Genomic DNA, 20791 nt, shown 5'->3' on the forward strand with positions numbered 1-20791 from the left:
CTGAGCTCAGTGCCCGGTCTATAGCAGGAGAGCCGCTGAGCTCAGTGCCCGGTCTATAGCAGGAGAGTCGCTGAGCTCAGTGCCCGGTCTATAGCAGGAGAGTCGCTGAGCTCAGTGCCCGGTCTATAGTAGGAGAGTCGCTGAGCTCAGTGCCCGGTCTATAGCAGGAGAGCCGCTGAGCTCAGTGCCCGGTCTATAGCAGGAGAGCCGCTGAGCTCAGTGCCCGGTCTATAGCAGGAGAGTCGCTGAGCTCAGTGCCCGGTCTATAGTAGGAGAGCCGCTGAGCTCAGTGCGCGGTCTATAGTAGGAGAGCCGCTGAGCTCAGTGCGCGGTCTATAGGAGGAGAGCCGCTGAGCTCAGTGCGCGGTCTATAGCAGGAGAGCCGCTGAGCTCAGTACCCGGTCTATAGCAGGAGAGTCGCTGAGCTCAGTGCCCGGTCTATAGCAGGAGAGTCGCTGAGCTCAGTACGTGGTCTATAGTAGGAGAGCCGCTGAGCTCAGTGCCCGGTCTATAGCAGGAGAGTCGCTGAGCTCAGTGCCCGGTCTATAGCAGGAGAGCCGCTGAGCTCAGTACGTGGTCTATAGTAGGAGAGCCGCTGAGCTCAGTGCCCGGTCTATAGCAGGAGAGCCGCTGAGCTCAGTGCCCGGTCTATAGCAGGAGAGTCGCTGAGCTCAGTGCCCGGTCTATAGCAGGAGAGCCGCTGAGCTCAGTGCGCGGTCTATAGTAGGAGAGCCGCTGAGCTCAGTGCGCGGTCTATAGTAGGAGAGCCGCTGAGCTCAGTGCGCGGTCTATAGTAGGAGAGCCGCTGACCTCAGTGCGCGGTCTATAGCAGGAGAGTCGCTGAGCTCAGTGCCCGGTCTATAGTAGGAGAGCCGCTGAGCTCAATGCGCGGTCTATAGTAGGAGAGTCGCTGAGCTCAGTGATTAGATACAAGCTGTCGAAGTGACATCACCGCTGCAGCCAAAGCAGAGAGGAAAAGTCACCGGACTGAGGGAGGGCAGAGTATAATATCTCTCATCAGATGCCATAAGCTGGTGCGATTCTAGCCATAGACTAAATTATGGATGTAAAGATGTTTTTATGTCGCTACCAATAAAGACACAGCTTTTATATCCATGAAGCATGTTAACCTGAAGAAGAAATCAGATAGCTAGGCGTTTCAAAATCTATCTTTTAATAAGTGTTCATTGTTTTTCTACATTTCTCATCTTTGTCTTCACATAGTTCATACAAGTCACAAACGTTCTGCTCGGTAAGGCTAGCTTCACACTGGGGTTCGGCAGGGCTGCGGATGGCAGCCTTCTTCCTTAGTGAAGCCCCGCCCACTGCCGTACTTCTTCCTTCAGCTCCGCCTACATCTGCATGCGTTGTGTGTATCCTATTCTTTAACATTGGGTACGCAGGCCATGCGGATGTATGCGGATGCCTCCACATGCGTCTTGACGCTGCGCTGACTTGCATGAAACAAAACATGTTAGGATTTTTTTGCGGTCGGCATAGCTTCGAAACAACGCATGCGGAGGCATCCACATACATCCACATTGCCTGCGTACCCAATGATAAAGATAGGGTACGCAGAACGCATGCAGACGTAGGTGGAGCTGAAGGAAGAGGCACGGCAGTGGGCGGGGCTTCACGGAGGAAGAAGGCTGCCATCCGCAGCCCAGCCAAACGCTAGTGTGAAGCTAGCCTAATTGCAGAGTTCCAAGCCTCCTCCAGCATTATCAGCACAAAAACAGTTTCATGACGTGGTTTCCATAATCAAGCAGACTCATACACGCCTTATATCAAAAATATCAAACGTGGGATGGAGTGGAGTAAAACATGGCGCCTGTGAACTCTGGAGTAGTGAAAATGTATACTGTCGGGTGACTAATCACGCTTTCCATCTGGCAGTCTGATGGACGAGTCTGACTTATCTGATTAGTGAATGAGGGGTGTTATGGGTTTGGTTCTTTTAAGGTTCAGCCTAGGCACCTTCATTCCAATTCATGGAAATCTTAATGCTTCGGCATAGAATGTTGGTTAATTGACTGCGTCTTAGGCTGCCGTCACACTAGCAGTATTTGGTCAGTATTTTACGTCAGTATTTGTAAGCCAAAACCAGGAGTGGGTGATAAATGCAGAAGTGGTGCATATGTTTCTATTATACTTTTCCTTTATTTGTTCCACTCCTGGTTTTGGCTTACAAATACTGATGTAAAATACTGACCAAATACTGCTAGTGTGACGGCAGCCTTAGGGTACCGTCATACAGTGGCACTTTGATCGCTAGGACGGCACGATCCGTGACGTTCCAGCGATATCGTTACGATCTCGCTGTGTCTGACACGCTACTGCGATCAGGGACCCCGCTGAGAATCGTACGTCGTAGCAGATAGTCTGAAACTTTATTTCGTCGCTGGATCTCCCACTGACATCGCTGAATCGGCGTGTGTGACGCCGATCCAGCAATGTCTTCACTGGTAACCAGGGTAAACATCGGGTTACTAAGCGCAAGGCCGCGCTTAGTAACCCGATGTTTACCCTGGTTACCAGCGTAAACGTTAAAAAAATAAACACTACATACTTACCTTCAGCTGTCTGTCCCCGGCGCTCTGCTTCTCTGCACTCCTCCTGCATCCTGTGTCAGCGCCGGCCAGCCGGAAAGCAGAGCGGTGACGTCACCGCTCTGCTTTCCGGCTGACCGGCGCTGACAGTGCAGAGGAAAGCAGAGCGCCGGAGGACAGACAGCTGAAGGTAAGTATGTAGTGTTTATTTTTTTAACGTTTACGCTGGTAACCAGGGTAAACCTCGGGTTACTAAGCGCGGCCCTGCGCTTAGTAACCCGATGTTTACCTTGGTTACCGGGGACCTCGGGATCGTTGGTCGCTGGAGAGCTGTCTGTGTGACAGCTCTCCAGCGACGCTGCAGTGATCGACATCGTTGTCGTATCGCTGCAGCGTCGTTTCAGTGTGACGGTACCCTTACTCTGTGGGAACGGATTGCATAAGACCATTTTCTGTTCCCATGATTGTAGCTCAGTGCACAAAGCAAGCTCTGTAAAGACATGGTTGGGCATGTTTGGTGTGGAAGAGCTTAACTGGCCGCACTTAGCCATGAATGTTAATCCCATCATACACTTCTGGGATAAGCTAGAATGGAGACTGCGAGCCAGGTCGTCTCATACAACATCAATGCTGGACATTACAAATGTTTTTTTCCAACAGACACACTAGAAAACTTTTGTAGAGGATTGGAAAATGATATAGATGCAAAAGGGACAACCTGTTTGACTCCATGTTAATATTTATAGATGTAGAATTGAAGGCTCTTGTAGGTGTAATATGTAGGCATCCAATACTACTATGACGTATGCTTTAGAATGGCTCTGCGGCTGAAGAGTAAGGCGGGATCACACATGCAAGAAATACGGCTGAGTCTCGCATGTTAATACTCGGCATTGCCGCCGCCACTCAGGAGCAGAGCGTGTGGCGCATAACAAGACATGCAGCCACACGCTCTGCTCCTGAGTGATGGTGACAATGCCGGGTATTAACAAGCGAGACTCGGACGTATTTCTCACATGTGTGATCCCGGCCTAAGCCTTCGATCTGCACATCTGAACGGGCCTTATGAATAATGATCAGCCACTAGAAATAATCTAGGATAAGACTCATGATGACGGGAAGAACAAATACAAACATTAGATAAGGGGTGTTCAGTATGGTGACTGTTTATTCAGGTCCATTCAATGCGGGACAATACAATACATTAAAAGCCTTCCCCTCACTGATTTATTTCTGAAGCTTTGGACACTCTATGACAAATAAAAACGCCGACCTCCTCTACATACAACAGCAAAATAGTACAGCAAAGTCAACATATTCTTGTCTTCATATCAAAAAAACAGGTTTTCAAGGCAACAATATTAATGCTCCTCAGCCTCAGCGAGGTCTGGAACACAGAACATCCCATGTGTGGTCAGCCATGTGTCCCAGACCCCTGGGCAAAGGAGAAGTACAAAGGAGACCACGGTCCTCGAATAACACCGAGGTGTTTAGAAGGGACTGAATCCATCCATATCTCTGGGATTAGGTGCTCTTCTTCTCATCACCCAGCAAATTCACTGTGGCCCGTTTAGCTAGAATAAAAAAAAAAAGTTAATACTGTAGATTTTGTAAAGCAAGACATTTCTGCCATATAAGAGTAAGAGTTTGTAATGCAATGGTGTAAGGGGCACAAGACTGTCTACATCAGTAAGGCTCAATTCACACCATGCTGCACAAACAAATTACCTTCTTTGCCAATGGTGTCTGCAGTCTCTGAAGCCTTGTCTTTAATGTCCTTCACCAGGCGGTCCATCTGTCCCTCATGTTTCAGGAAGAAGGGGCGAATAATTTTCTTGTACAGGAGCTCAGCACCATTGGATGGGCTGGGAGCCATACACCACAAGAGGAATGCACACTGCAATAAAGAATAGGAAAATATGATGTACTGAAGCCAGACTGGCGCTGTCTATACTCATTGTAGTGGGTATATCATGCTGATCCTTGTGATGCATCATACCCACAGGGAACTTCTGCGTCCCTTGTAATGTGGTGATATGCACCCCATGTGCTGTATGGCAATGACAGTGCTCTAAGCAATCGCCAGGAACCAGAAATTACATTACCCATTCTGGCTATGTGAGACAACCGCTGAATACACAAAAACATCTAAAGGAAAAATAGCCATCATGTCCGCCTTACATCCCCCCAACCCCGTGAGCAAGCTATAAAAAAACATGTGTCTTGTTGTCTACAGCAGGAGAGCCGCTGAGCTCAGTGCCCGGTCTATAGCAGGAGAGCCGCTGAGCTCAGTGCGCAGTCTATAGCAGGAGAGCCACTGAGCTCAGTCTATAGCAGGAGAGCCGCTGAGCTCAGTGCGCAGTCTATAGCAGGAGAGCCGCTGAGCTCAGTGCCCGGTCTATAGCAGGAGAGCCTCTGAGCTCAGTGCCCGGTCTATAGTAGGAGAGCCGCTGAGCTCAGTGCGTGGTCTATAGTAGGAGAGCCGCTGAGCTCAGTGCGTGGTCTATAGTAGGAGAGCCACTGACCTCAGTACGCGGTCTAAAGCAGGAGAGCCACTGAGCTCAGTGCCCGGTCTATAGTAGGAGAGCCGCTGACCTCAGTGCGCGGTCTATAGCAGGAGAGCCGCTGAGCTCAGTGCGTGGTCTATAGTAGGAGAGCCACTGACCTCAGTACGCGGTCTAAAGCAGGAGAGCCACTGAGCTCAGTGCCCGGTCTATAGTAGGAGAGCCGCTGAGCTCAGTGCGTGGTCTATAGTAGGAGAGCCACTGACCTCAGTACGCGGTCTAAAGCAGGAGAGCCACTGAGCTCAGTGCCCGGTCTATAGTAGGAGAGCCGCTGAGCTCAGTGCGTGGTCTATAGTAGGAGAGCCGCTGAGCTCAGTGCGTGGTCTATAGTAGGAGAGCCACTGACCTCAGTACGCGGTCTAAAGCAGGAGAGCCACTGAGCTCAGTGCCCGGTCTATAGTAGGAGAGCCGCTGACCTCAGTGCGCGGTCTATAGCAGGAGAGCCGCTGAGCTCAGTGCGTGGTCTATAGTAGGAGAGCCGCTGACCTCAGTGCGCGGTCTATAGCAGGAGAGCCGCTGAACTCAGTGCGTGGTCTATAGTAGGAGAGCCGCTGACCTCAGTGCGCGGTCTATAGCAGGAGAGCCGCTGAGCTCAGTGCACGGTCTATAGCAGGAGAGCCGCTGAGCTCAGTGCCCGGTCTATAGTAGGAGAGCCGCTGACCTCAGTGCGCGGTCTATAGCAGGAGAGCCGCTGAGCTCAGTGCGTGGTCTATAGTAGGAGAGCCGCTGAGCTCACTGCGTGGTCTATAGCAGGAGAGCCGCTGAGCTCAGTGCCCGGTCTATAGCAGGAGAGCTGCTGAGCTCAGTGATTAGATACTAGATCTTGTGTCAGTCATTACACTGGCTAACCATTCCCTACAGGGTCATCTCTCTGACCCACAAAGCTCTCCACAGTTCTGCACCACCTTATATCTCCTCTCTCATCTCCGTTTATCGCCCTACGCATGCCCTCCGTTCTACAAATTACCTAAGACTAACATCCCCCGTAATCCAAGCCTCGCACCTCCGTCTCCAAGACTTCTCACGTGCTGCGCCAGCTCTCTGGAATGCAATTCCCCAGATGATCAGACTGATACCTAGCCCTGACCTATTCAAACGCGCTTTGAAAACCCATCTCTTCAAAAAAGCCTACCACATCAACTACTCAGTAAACTAACTTTGCCCTGTTCCCTCCTTCCAAATATTATTCTGAATCTGCACCCTACTATTCATCTGTCTCCACACCCTCCATGCACATGATAACTGCACTTGATACCTGACTATTGCACTTAAACACACGGGCTGATGACCGGATCATGCAGCTTTATATGAAAATCCCTATCTACTATATAATTGTCTAAGGGCCACTTCCGTCTGTCTTTCTGTCTGTCTTTCTGTCACGGATATTCATTGGTCGCTGCCTCTTTCTGTCATGGAAATCCAAGTCGCTGATTGGTCGTGGCTGTTTTGCCGCGACCAGCACAGTCTGGCGGAAAAATGGCCGCTCCTTCCTCCCGCAGTCAGTGCCCGCTCCATACTCCCCTCCAGTCAGCCCTCACACAGGGTTAATGCCGGCGCTAATGGACCGCGGGGTAACGCACTCCATTAACGCAGCTATTAACCCTGTGTGACCAACTTTTTACTATTGATGGTGCGTATGCAGCATCAATAGTAAAAAGATCTAATGTTATAAATAATAATAATAATAAAAAAAAAAAAAATAATAAAAAAAAAAGGTTATTCTCACCCTCCGCCGTCACGTCCTCTCCTTGGCAGTGCAAGCGGCAGGTTCTGGTCCCAGGGTTGGTATGCGAGAAAGACGTTCTATGACATCACGGTCATGTGACAGAGACATCATCACAGGTCCTGCGCTCATCCAACCCTGGGACCGGAAGCTGCCGCATGCACCGCACACAGGCGACAGGACTACAAGGGCTCCCTCGGAAGGTGAGTATATGTTTATTTTAACTCTTTTTTTAACCTGTTACATACGTGTCTGGGCAATATACTACGTGGCGCTGGGCAATATACTACGTGGCGCTGGGCAATATACTACGTGACTGGGCAATATACTACGTGGCGCTGGGCAATATACTACGTGGCGCTGGGCAATATACTACGTGGCGTTGGGCAATATACTACGCGGCTGGGCAATATACTACGCGGCTGGGCAATATACTACGTGGGCTGGGCAATATACTACGTGGGCTGGGCAATATACTACGTGGGCTGGGCAATATACTACGTGGGCTGTGCAATATACTACGTGGGCTGTGCAATATACTACGTGGGCTGTGCAATATACTACGTGGGCTGTGCAATATACTACTTGGACATACATATTCTAGAATACCCGATGCATTAGAATCGGGCCACCATCTAGTTTATTATAATTACCAGACCTGAAATAAACACTTTTCACCTATTATACTAAACACACCAGCGCTAACTCAACCTAAAAGTAGAAACCCTTTGCAGCTGGACTCCAAACCAGGGAAACGCCACTCCTGGTGTAAACAAAGGATAGAAAACAATATATAGTAGTAATGGAGACCGCGCAAAAGGGAGTACAATAGAACAAAGGAAAATATGCGATACTACAGCACTAAATGATATAAAATAGAACTAAAAAGGACCCTTAGTTACTGTGGACTAATATAGTCAACAAACAGCGATCCACAAAGAGGCCCGGACAAAATCACCAAAACCAAAATGAAACCTGAAATATGTATACATATATAGTAACACACAAACAGAGATGGGCTGTGTCACTAAGTATATATGGTAATCGTACCTGTAACTCCTGGGTAACCGCGTATGGGAGCTGTGCCGAGCAAAATGGCTATGTCTGAGACTGGAATGAAAGTGCCCACATGCCAGGTGCAGAGCCGTGCGTGGCGCTGCCAGGAAGAATGACCGGCACCAATAGTATGGATGCGGTGGAAGGTCCGCAGATACCCGAAGCGGTACTGCACTCCGGGGCTGCAGGGAGGCTATGCAGAGCCAGGGAGAACCCCGGCCGGTGGCGTCCCTGGATACAAGCACGAGGAAGATGGCCGACAGATCTAAGCGTGTGACGTCACAGCTAGGAAGCTACGGAGCGGCGATAGGGACAAGGTAGTAACCAACGCGTATCGAAGGAACAGCGTCCTCCTTCGTCAGGGTTACCCGGCCGCAGTCGCTCCCAAGAATATAAGTTAAACCCCTGTCAATCTCCCTGAAAAGGCCCCGCCCACCTATCCAATTTAATGAATAAATGGTCGTGCATACATGCATCCACAGTGTCGCAGTAGCTGCCATATGGGATATTACTTACTGGGAACTGGGCTATTTTGTTTGTCTGGCTCACTTTTTCCCAGTAAGTAATATCCCATATGGCAGCTACTGCGACACTGTGGATGCATGTATGCACGACCATTTATTCATTAAATTGGATAGGTGGGGGGGGCCTTTTCAGGGAGATTGACAGGGGTTTAACTTATATTCTTGGGAGCGACTGCGGCCGGGTAACCCTGACGAAGAAGGACGCTGTTCCTTCGATACGCGTTGATTACTACCTTGTCCCTAGCGCCGCTTCGTAGCTTCCTGGCTGTGACGTCACACGCTTAGATCTCTGTCGGCCATCTTCCTCGTGCTTGTATCCAGGGACGCCACCGGCCGGGGTTCTCCCTGGCTCTGCATAGCCTCCCTGCAGCCCCGGAGTGCAGTACCGCTTCGGGTATCTGCGGACCTTCCACCGTATCCATACTATTGGCGCCGGTCATTCTTCCTGGCAGCGCCACGCACGGCTCTGCACCTGGCATGTGGGCACTTTCATTCCAGTCTCAGACATAGCCATTTTGCTCGGCACAGCTCCCATACGCGGTTACCCAGGAGTTACAGGTACGATTACCATATATACTTAGTGACACAGCCCATCTCGGTTTGTGTGTTACTATATATGTATACATATTTCAGGTTTCATTTTGGTTTTGGTGATTTTGTCCGGGCCTCTTTGTGGATCGCCGTTTGTTGACTATATTAGTCCACAGTAACTAAGGGTCCTTTTTAGTTCTATTTTATATCATTTAGTGCTGTAGTATCGCATATTTTCCTTTGTTCTATTATACTCCCTTTTGCGCGGTCTCCATTACTACTATATATATATACACTTTTCACCTATTGTGTCCCCCCATTTCCTTGTAGACTGTAAGCTTGCGAGCAGGAACTCGCTTAATTGTTAAGTGCTACGGAATATGTTGGCGCTATATAAGTAAAAATTATTATTATTAGCTGCCAAAATGACATCACCGCTGCAGCCAGAACAGACAGGAGCAGCGGAGAACAGCAGTCAGTGGACTGAGGGAGGGCAGAGTATTATATTATGTTGTGATTTTTGCATGAGCGCTATCATTTGCAGAACACTTTGGAACATTTTCTTTAACGAAAAGCACCACTAGAGTATTTAGGAGTGTACATAAAAAATTGGAAAAGATAAAGAAGCGCTGCAGCATTTTTATTTCTTAGCAGATATATGTACGGCACTTATTCAAAAATCTCTCCCCTCGGTTATTGCTACACCCCCTCCCCCCCTTCATTGTAGGACATTCGTTCATGTGATCAGAAGTCTAACAACCGGACCAGTACATGTGCCAATTTTTAGGCCGGATGCAGAATGCAATCATCACCCATAAAATTTGCCCCCCGGCAGCTCTCAGACTCCTCCACCTAGAATCATATAGGATACAGGGAGATACTGCTGTATATACACATCACATGGGGTACACCCAGACTCTGCTGGCTATATATCACACAGGATACAGGAAAACTGTATACATCAGGTGACAGCAGCACTATGTCACTGATCTATCAATTGCCGCTGTTAGAAAGGAGAAAGAGCAATATGATAAGAATAAGATTGTATCATAGGCAATTTAGTCTAAATAAAAATGGAACCATATCAGAGGGGTGAAGAAAGAATCAAGATGGCAGAAAACCCAAATGTGCCACCGAAACAGGGGTACACAAGACAAAACCCTCTAATTATTCTTCCATAAGTATGTTGCACTACATACACAAATACATATTAAATATATAGATAGCTAGATACACACACACACGTCAATAACTCCTATTTTATTCCCACAGCTCCTGAGTATTCTTTTTTCCGCTTTATGGCCCTTTTTATCTAGTGCTCACAGGATAATAATGCAGAGCGGGGTCCTGCCTAACATGGGCCAGGACAGATCCTTCACTTTAGGAGCGGCTCCTGTTCTCATCCACTCTTGCCATCTTTTAGTACAAGGTCATTTGACTGAATGGTCGCCATGTAAATGCTCAGTGCCTGGCGGCTCACGGTTTCCTCTGGCACAATCAGCTGTATGCCGGGGTTGGAGCAGGACAAGGATTAATCAGCTCATCAATCTAGGAGGAAGGCATTCTGTCTGAGCCATCCATGTCAAGATTTTTACATTACAGAAAAACTAAACCTTTAAAAAAAAACGCAGACTCACTGCTGAATGTGTGAGGTATGTAAATGACGAGAAACTGATGTAAACCAAGACTGGTTTCTGAACCGTGAGGACGCACCCAGCTGCCGGGCGGCTTTACAATACATACATATTTACAGAAGCCATGGGTGCGGGGGCAGTCTGTGGTCACAAGATACGGCTGATGGAGCCGCAAGGCCAGAGTTTAATAAAGTGACATTAACTACATCTCAGCGCATTGTCAGTGGTATGTAAAGGACAGTACATTAATGATGTATATACCGTACGGAGGGGAAATTGGCGGTATTATTGGGGAGCCTGGCCTAGTCTCACCTGTAGACAGTAGGGAAAAAGGTTTCTGCTGTGACAGATAAAACCATAAAAAAACTGTATGCACTCAATCATTCACACTAAACTACACTACTGAGTAACTTCATGTAGAACTTTTCTTCTGTTCTAAAATCAGATATCTGAACAGAACGCAATTTATCCAAACTGGAAACACGACTACAAAATGGAAAAAATTCAACTGCGCAAAACAAGTCTGGTCCTAAAGTCATCTCTTAAATAAAAGACTGAAGAAACTGTGGTGGTACAGCTCGGATTAAGCAATGCATTTATTTGTATAAAGGCAATAAGGGGGACCCTGTAACTTATGTCAAAAAATGCTATAAACCTGCAGATATAGGGTTAATCTGCAGGTTACCAGTGTTCTGCAGCCATGTGGCTGCCACAGAGCCCAGCAACCGGAAGGAAATTAACTTTATTCCTGCCGAGCCTCTGGCTTTCAGTCACGGAGGTGCAGCTTTCAGTCACTGGCAGTACACCGTGATGGCTGTGATCACACAGGCTCAGCAGTGCATCAGTACAGAGGCGGCTGTTCGTCAGTCCCGGGGCATGGTTACAGCTGCCGATTACTATGTACTGAGCAGTGACTGAACAGCTCCTTCATGACAAAGCCAGAGGCTGTCGGGAGGAACAAGGTTCTTTTCCCCCTGGCAACCGGGCTCTCAGTACGGTGGCTGAACAACTTTAGAACATTATTAACCTGCAGACTAGCCGTATTTCAGGTTCCCTTTAACTATCTGATCTAAATATACATTACATTTACTGTGTGAAACAAAAAAGGAAGTTATAAAGCGTAATATACATTACCCCACCTTGATTATGTAATAGAAGGGAAACCAGGACAGGAAGATATCAGAGAAAAACTCAATGATGCTGAATACTCCGTACACCACCCAGTACGTCAGCCACTGGGTGTCATCATCCTTGCTGGGACTTTCAATGGCTTTGATTCTAGAGGGAAGAACAAGCTGTGGTTACAGGAGAGACACTTGTACAGATCATGCTGGCAGCTTACATGCGGGGAAGAACAGATTGCACTGTGCCCGGATTACTACACGTCTATTGTGCCCAGAAATGACACCAACCAGTTACCATTCTGCAGCTTTTGTTACATTTGGAAAAAGACCAAAAGAGAAGATGTCTGATCTGACTTGTCTCTAAATGTCAGAAGAGAATTTCTTATGCATTTTATATGTTCAGGTATAAGGCGTGCTCCCCATTAGTGGAAATAGGAAGATCGGCACACCTATAACAAAGTGCCGGCAGAATGGGCTGCATTTTCATGGCTCCTTTAACTCCTTTTCCCACACATTCATTGCTACTGCATGCCTCCTGTGCTGCAGAACTACCCAACATAGCAGCAATGGAAGGGCACAGGTTAGGCCACCGATGCAACAATGCTGCTGCTCCAAACTGCCAATCAACCAAGAGCCATGCAGTGGCAAGGAAAAGACAGAACACACACTTTAAGGGCTTTTTCTTAATCAGACTGACCAAGAGAAGTCGCATGATCCATTTCAGGTCACCTGTATATCCATAAACTCCAGAGAATAAAAGTAGAAAAAGCACCTGAATAGTTTTATCCTAAGTCATATTTCAAGGCTCAAAGGGTGACTTGTAGGATTTCCACTTCCAATAGGTGGGGCTACAGTTCAAGTCCTCTTCCTCTATAAAGTGGCAATTTGCAGATTTCATTTTCCAGGAGCATGCATGGCTTATAAGTCTCCTCACCTTGGTATGCCATGCATGTCCCTCTCCACTGGGGGAGAGACGTTACCTTAAGTCAGCTGTATGACATAACAGCAATTCAGAGGGTGAAAAAGCCAACAATTGTTAGTCTTTCACAACGTCCAGCATCCAGAGCAACACTTCCCGCTAACATTTAGTGTAAGTTCACACAGGACTTTTTTGCTGTGTTTTTTATGCTAATTTTCAGCTGCTTTTTACAGTATCAGCAAAGCCTACGAGATTTCAGAAATCTCATGCACACACATTGGTTTTTTGTTTGATCAGTATTTTGTGCTTTGCTGCATTTGACAGAGCATGTCACTTCTTTCAGCGTTTTTGCTGCGTTTTTTTCACCCATTGACTTGAATGGGTGTTGAAAAAAAAACGCAGCAAAAACGCAGGTATCATTATTTGCTGCGTTTTTGCTGCTGAACATCCAAGGACATTAGCCTGGAAAAAGAGAAAAAAAGAAAACGCACAAAAAAAAAACAAAAAAACGCTCCAAATACGCACCTAAATTAGCATAAAAAAACGCAGCAAAAATGCGCAGCAAAAAAGTCCTGTGTGAACTTACCCTTATATTCTTTTCTTTACTGCTGCCGTATGGTGATGTAAAGGAGATCAGATGTATAACTCACTACTGTCTAAGGTATTGCATTCCTTCTAATTACATTGCAATTGAAATGTGATTTGTCAACAATTATGTGTATATATATATATATATATATATATATATATATATATATATATATATATATATATATATATATATATATATATATATATATATATATATATATATATATATATTTAAGAAATCTGATGCGCAAGTTAGATGCCCCCCGGGTATGTAAATGGAGAGCAGAAGCTTAAACTGTACAACAGGACAGCAAAATTAATGTCCCGTTCTCCTGCCCGAAGGTCAGACTGTAAACTAGCTGCACTTCAGCACATTTTGCTCCAAATACTAATTTTTTTCCCCACACTGCCGGTCGCTGTGGTCACCATCTGGGGCCCCGAGATGTCAAGCAATATCAGGTTTTAACACCAGAAAAGCTTAGATGCTAAAACCTACTATTTTTATTACACCTTTTGTCCAAATTCTCATTAAACAATTTTAATGTTTTCAGAAATAAAAGTTATTCAGCATATAAGATACAGAAATTTCTAACATACTGAAAATACCCCAACTATTGATATAAGCACTTCACCGTGGGGACCCTTTCATGTGGTTATGTATTTAACCATAACGGATGATCCTAAGTGACGTTCATAGGTTCAGAACGTCAGGTTTTTAACTTTAATGGATAGTAAATTTGATGACATTAATAGTTATGTGATCAAAACGGTCGTCTGAGCGCTGTACAGAGGTGTAGCGTCCTCAAACAGATCAAACAGCACTTGGGCTATTAGAACAAATTGTCACCGCAGTTAATGAAATTGAGATTATCAGCCAGCACTGCCTGGGGACAACACTTCCAGCCATAAAAAAATAAATAAATTGAGGACTATGGTATGGTGTGGAGCAACAACGTGTCTTGTGTTACAAGGCATCCAGATACAGAAGATGACCGTTGTGATTGAAGCTCTCATTCACAATTTAGCATTCTATCCAGAAACCATGCAAAACCAGAATTTAAAGGGGTTGTACAGTATGAGAAACCCATACTAAATACCCCAGTAGGGCATTCTGAGTTAATATAAAGGAGCCTGTCATTTAGGAGTCTCCTCCACCAAAGAGCTGCAGTGAAGAGCGGCTACATTTGTCCATCCCGCAGCAGGACCCTGCCAGTCCACGGTCCGATTGAGGACCTATCCAAATGACAGGTCAGAGCTGCTTTAAACACACACAAAAAAAAGACCTGCAATAGTTCGAAGAGTTATTGGATGGTGGAAACTTGACTTACGGTATTTGGATTTCATCAACCTAACCTGGATTGGACGCGGTTTGCATTTTTGCATGCTGTGGAACCTCAAAGTTGGTTCCTTGGAATTTTAAACGAGCGTCCAGCTTAATGAATGCTGTCAGCCCCATCTTTTTCTTCTGGAAAGCAGAATCCAGGTGTCCAAATCCCAAAGATCGGATGTTGATGACCAGTCCAAATGACAGGTCATAGCCCCTTCAACTTATGTGCAAGTACACACAAGTGATTTTCCATAAAGAACCATGGGTCGTGTGACAAGAGACATGGTATGCACCAGTTGGAAACTTTTATGGTCCAGACAAATGCACGCAATAGCAGACAGCTCCTGCCCTTAAAGATGTATTCACACTTCCGTGACCCATGGACTAGCTGTGGTTTTACTGACTGAATTCAGCCGACATGCTTATATACAAGGCTGTCAAGACTCAAGACCAGTCCATGAATGGCGGTCACATGAGCGTGCGAATCTGGCCGGACCATAATGGGAAAAGCACATGGAATATAAAAACGTCTGCAATTTGTGAACATGACTGGTCTGATTTCAGCAACAATAGTCTGTGCCAGGAATAAAGCACTGGGCGGCATTTTCTCCTAGCCGCAAAAAGTCGATAAGGGAATTATATCCTATCAGTATATCTGAAAAGCTATCGCGTCCGATGGAGCATTTCACCATTTGTTTTCGCTCTACAGGAATTCAATTATGAAAGAACCTGACCTTTCCTCCATATTAAGTCAGAGAAACTCTGACACTCTATTGTGGCTCTATAGACAACGAAGATGAAATGTGCTGGTATGCATAAGACCATAGAATTCACATAACGTAGAGGTGGAAAAACTGGTCTAGGAATTGCAAAATTTATATTCCTCTCAGGAGAAAAAAAAATCCACACCTTTAATTATCCCATGGCAGGTCTGTCCTCCAATTAGAGAGTTGACCATGTTGTAACAATGCAGCACATATGTCAGGACAGACTGAGCACAAAGGACTATTGGGGGGGTTCAGTGACTCACATGCACACCCAGTGTACACAGATCATGGGGCATTTACTGTTTGGGAGTGAGGAGTGTTAAAAAAACCACTGCACACAACGCAGAGCATGACTCGGTAAACAGCCAGCCTGATTAACGTGTGGGAATAGGCTAATTTCTGTAGATTACAGAACCTGACTGGAGGCAGTATTTCATAATGGACTTTCCTGTGAGTTATTACAATTATGGTTTTCATCTAAGCTGCATATGATTCATGGTTTTCTATTTATTTGCAGAATATAAATATGAAAATGATGTGTATTTGTATTCACCCCCTGTAGTCAGATACCCCTAAATACAATACAGAGTAACCAATTGCCTACAAAAGGCATAGAATTATAAAATCGACTCCACCTGTATATAATTTATTATCAGAATAACTACAGCTCAGAGATTTGTTTTAGAACATTAGAGATCAAACATCATCATGAAAACCAAGGAACACACCAGTCAGGTCAGGGATAAAGTTGTGGAGAAGAGTAAAGTAGGGTTAGGTTATTATAATAATAAAAAATAATAATAATAAAAAAAAAAAAAAGCTCTGAACTTCTCACAGAGCACTGTTCAATCCATCATCTAAAAATGGAAGGAGTAGGTGTAGTCAGATGAGAACAAAGTAGAACTTTTGGGGCTAAATGCAAAACACTACAATTAAAAAACACACAAAAGTAACACTGCACATCACCCTGAAAACACCACCATTAAACATGATGATGGCAGACTCATGCTGTGGGGATGCTTTTCTTCAGCAGGGAGTTGATGGGAAGATGGAGGCGTTAAATGCAGGGCAATCCAGGAGGAAAACCTCTTCAAGGCTGCAAAAAAACTTAAAACAGGGGCGTAGATTCACCTTCCAGCAGGACAATGACAAACATGCTGCCAGAGAAACAATGGAATGGTTTAGATCAAAGCATATTCATGTGTGTGACTGACCTAGTAACAGGCCAGATCACTACTGAGCATGTGCATAAAGTGCAGCACAGATTCATCTCCACTTAAAGCCGAGGTCCTTAGATCAGGAATAGAACGGACATTTATAGGACATTTCATCACTTTCCCAAATTATGAAATATTTACAGCACTTCCTGCAATGTCCTACTGTACCCAATGTATTATATATTTAGGAGTCGGTCCATTTTATACCGACTCCACAGCCCTGGTTCACAGGTGCCTCCATACAATCTCCCTGAGCAATAGTTAGTTTGCAAAGAAAAATGGCCACAAACGTCACCTTTAGATATGCAAAGCTGGAAGAGACATATCCCAAAAGATTTTCAGCAGTAATTGAAGTGAAAGTTGGTCCTACAAAGTATTGACTGGGGGGGCTGAATACAAATGCACGTCACAATTTTCAGATTTAGATTTTAAAACTATTTGGAAAACCCATGTATAATTTCCTATATACCGGTACTTCACAAATATTTGCTACTTTGTGTTTGTGTGTCAAATAAAATCTCAATAACATACATTTCAAGTTTGCAGGTATAATTTGAAAAAATGGTGACATTTCATGGGTTATGAATACTTTTTCAAGTCACTGTATGTCACTATTGCTAACTACAAGCAGGAAAAACCTGTTACTCTTCCTTGCTCCAAGTCTTTACATGGTGTACATGAAGTGGCAGAAACTAATAATGGCTTTTTACAGTTTGTGGCCAATTATACTTAGAAAAATCAAAGAAAACGGAAATAAAATAAAAAAACACAACTAGTGTGCTAGTTTCAGGAAGTGAAAGAACCGATGCCAGCATCCTGTGGTCAGTAATGGCAGATTATCTCTATGTATTAGTATGTCAGCAGACACCGGAGGCGGCATCCATCTAGACTATAGATACAGGGATGTCAAACACAGAAGGACAAAATGAAAAGGACACAGTCGCAGGCCGACCTGGATATTTATTTAAAAACAAATGTCTACAGTTTAGGAAATGTTTCCATATTTAATAAGGAAACAAACATAGAAGGGGTTGTCCACAAACAACGTACATTTTAATCAATAGATCTTAAGAATAAAATATTGGAATATTGTTATTTAAGAGCAGTAAAAATCATGTGGCCCAATGGCCTAACAATCCCTTAATGAACGAGCCAATTTTGACCTTAATAACCAGGCTAAATTTTACAATTCTGTCACTTTATCTACTATATAATTGTCTAAGGGTCACTTCCGTCTTTCTGTCTGTCCTTCTGCTGTAGATAAGCCCCTGATGACGGTGAGCTTACCTCACCATCAATTTTGGGGGTGACAGGTTCCCTTTAAGGGGTTAAATATGTAATAAAGAATAAAGAACCTTGAATAATAAAGTATGATGCCAACAAAAGTGCTCCCCCAAACACCCCAAGATACCCCCATACGCACAGTATGACCCTACTGTACCCCTTCCCTCAATCCCAGTAAAATGAGGCGCTCTCATCACAGTATTATTCCCCAACTGTAATCCTCACACAGCGCTCCACACAGTATAATGGCCCCACATAGTGCTCCATACAGTATAATGGCCCCCACAGAGTGCTCCATACAGTATAATGGCCCCCAAAGAGTGCTCCATACGGTATAATGGGCTCCACAAAAAAAAAAAAAAAAAAAACACACTCCTCTCCCAGTTCTTTCGCTGCTTCGGTCTCTTCATGGAGTCTTCTGATCCTCTTCACATCTCAGCACAGTGGGCAAGTTGTAATTAACGCCATCATACCCGCTGCGCTGAGGCGTCACAAGCAGATGGGGAATGAATCCAAGATGCAAATACAGTTGAATGTGCGCTCACAGGTGGGCCCTGCCCGGGGACCCGTCCGGCGTCGTGGGCCAAATATACTCGCCCGCAGGCCAAAGTTTTACATGTGTTCTAGAAGAACCCAGTATGACAGTGGCATTATCAGAGATGTGTAAACATACGTAAATGAGCATGTTGAGTTCACCTAGTGTATCAGACAAACTGCTTTACACCAACAGAATTTTTTTTTAGGGGACCCTATGTGACTATGTAGTCAGTTTACACAGTGTTTCTGGGATAAACTAATCCCTTTAACGTTGCCATACAGTACACCTTACATAGTGTGCCCTCCCCACACATGATTGCTTGGCTTGTGTTTTGTGTATGAATTCTTAATATGTAAATAGCAAAAAGGGGGACCTAAAATATAACGTTTAATAAGTACTAATTAAAAAACCATATGACACAACATATAATGAAAAAATCGTACATTGACCAACAGGTCAATCAGACAGAGAACTGATAACCAGTCCAAAGAGAAAAAATCAGTAGTCAATTTGGAACCCTTACACAGCCTTCAGGGCTTATAATCACAATATGCACCCTGTCAAGTAAAGCAGGGGAACCAACATTACAATTGTATGCTACTGTTAAAGAGATATAACTTGAGGTTCTCTGTAAGGTGAAAAAAGAAAGCACCGCTATCTGTCACCAGTAAGAAACCTTCAGATACACGGGGATACACATAAAGCTATTGGAACAATCTCACCAAGTTGTGATGCTGCAGCATTTTGAGATGTGTTCCCCATGTCAAAATAAGAGTCCTTATGGATCAGGTATCGACCATCTAGAATCCGTTGGACTTCCGGACCACCTCCTGCGTTAAAGACCACCTCCCTACGCGTTTCATCTCAGGGAAGAATCCTCAGGGGACACGGCAGTCAGTACGTGGTCAGGGTTTGAAGGAGCGCTCAACCGAGACATGAAATCTCCAGGGAGCCTCTCATCAAATCACCCAAGAATGGCGTCTCTTTTATATGGTACTCCTATCAGGGGTAATGCCTATTCATCCAGAACAGCTGAAATTCAGCCAATCAGTCCTGGGCTTACATCCCACATACAGCGGTCCAACTAACCTCATTGGTGAATCAGTGTTAATGGCGGCGGCCTGAGTTCCACGTGGATTACACAACAATGGAGGTGTGTGTCAGGTACACTTCCGTCTTTCAGTGAAGGGCGCGCACCTCTGACTCATAACAATGAGTCATGGACATGCGCAGAGACCCTGGAACGCAAGCGGCGTTAATGCTGTCGGAGCGTGCGCGTCTGACTCGATGTAATGAGTCACAACCATGCGCCTGGAACGCAAATAGTGGCGAGGACATCTATGCCCAGGCGCGCACATATGACTCACCGGAGTGAGTCACAGCCACCTGAGTTACAGAGGGTGGATCATGCTATAGCCAATACGAATGCCAGGTCCACAGTTCTGACGTAAGATGTGCTCAACACCCCGACAGTAAAGCATTAACTAGAGATCAGCAGAGATTTACGCAGACAGCGCTCACACACCTATGCAGACAGTGCTCACCCACTGCTTCTAAGTTCGAGCCCACCCTGCATAACTTTGTAAAATTAAAACGGCATTCACTACAAGTTCTATTCCATTACTTATAAGACACTTCATACCATTTAGTGCCCCGCACATGAGACAAGGTGGATATATAAATTGGGCTCCACATATCCAGCAGGACTGAACGAGCAGCTTTCCTTTGTCTCTTTTCTTTAAAGCGGTGAGGGCACTAATAGGGTATACCAGTCAGGGATAGCCGCCGTCGAGTGGGGGCGCCACTGCGCAGGTTTAGGGTGCCAACCTCCGCTGTTAGGTAGGGTGAGGTAGTTTAGTATGTCATCAGGGCCTCATATAGGCTTACCTTCCTCATCTGTCATTCAATTTTTTCCGTTTTCTGTCCCTTTCTATTATGACCCTATACAGTTTGGACTTTCTTGTGGACCTGGTGCCCAGTCTGTCTCCCCGCTCTTATCATCCCCCCTTTTTTCCCTCGGATGCCCTTGTGCCCTGGTGGGTCTTTTTGTTTGTCTGTCCGTGTCGTATTTTGTGAAGCCAGCCAAAATACTCATTATTTTATACTGATATACAATCAGGTACTTTTGTGCCCCGGGTCTTTGTTAGCTTTAGACCTGGTGGCCCTAAGTCGATAAGAGAGGAATTTGTAGTTTTTTATTTTTTTTCCTCTCTTTGATAAGACACAACAGCCTTGTGCTTGTTTCCTAAATTCAGTAGTCCGTCTTCCTTATGAAGTGAATCCCCCACGTAATAATTACGGCACTTTATCTTCTCTTCCCCTTTGTTTGAAAGACATATAATAGGATGTTTCCATTTTTTGTGCGGGGCACTAAATGGTATGAAGTGTCTTATAAGTAATGGAATAGAACTTGTAGTGAATGCCGTTTTAATTTTACAAAGTT

At 45.3% G+C, this 20791-nt stretch overlaps 1 protein-coding gene across 2 annotated transcripts in view; it reads right to left on the minus strand.

Annotated features, from left to right (window-relative positions):
• Positions 1-3699: 3699 nt before the first annotated feature.
• Positions 3700-20791, minus strand: part of REEP5 (receptor accessory protein 5) — a 45840-nt gene continuing 28748 nt past the window's right edge. For both annotated transcript variants that reach the window (XM_069752868.1, XM_069752877.1), the window contains exons 3-5: positions 11721-11859; positions 4278-4446; positions 3700-4123 (exon numbers count right to left, since the gene is read on the minus strand). In XM_069752868.1, the coding sequence (XP_069608969.1) occupies positions 4074-4123; positions 4278-4446; positions 11721-11859 (358 nt within the window). In that variant the 3' untranslated portion in view covers positions 3700-4073. The remainder of the gene's footprint in view (positions 4124-4277; positions 4447-11720; positions 11860-20791) is intronic.

Source organism: Ranitomeya imitator, chromosome 1 (assembly GCF_032444005.1).
Source record: "Ranitomeya imitator isolate aRanImi1 chromosome 1, aRanImi1.pri, whole genome shotgun sequence".
Classification (NCBI taxonomy): Eukaryota; Metazoa; Chordata; class Amphibia; order Anura; family Dendrobatidae; genus Ranitomeya; species Ranitomeya imitator.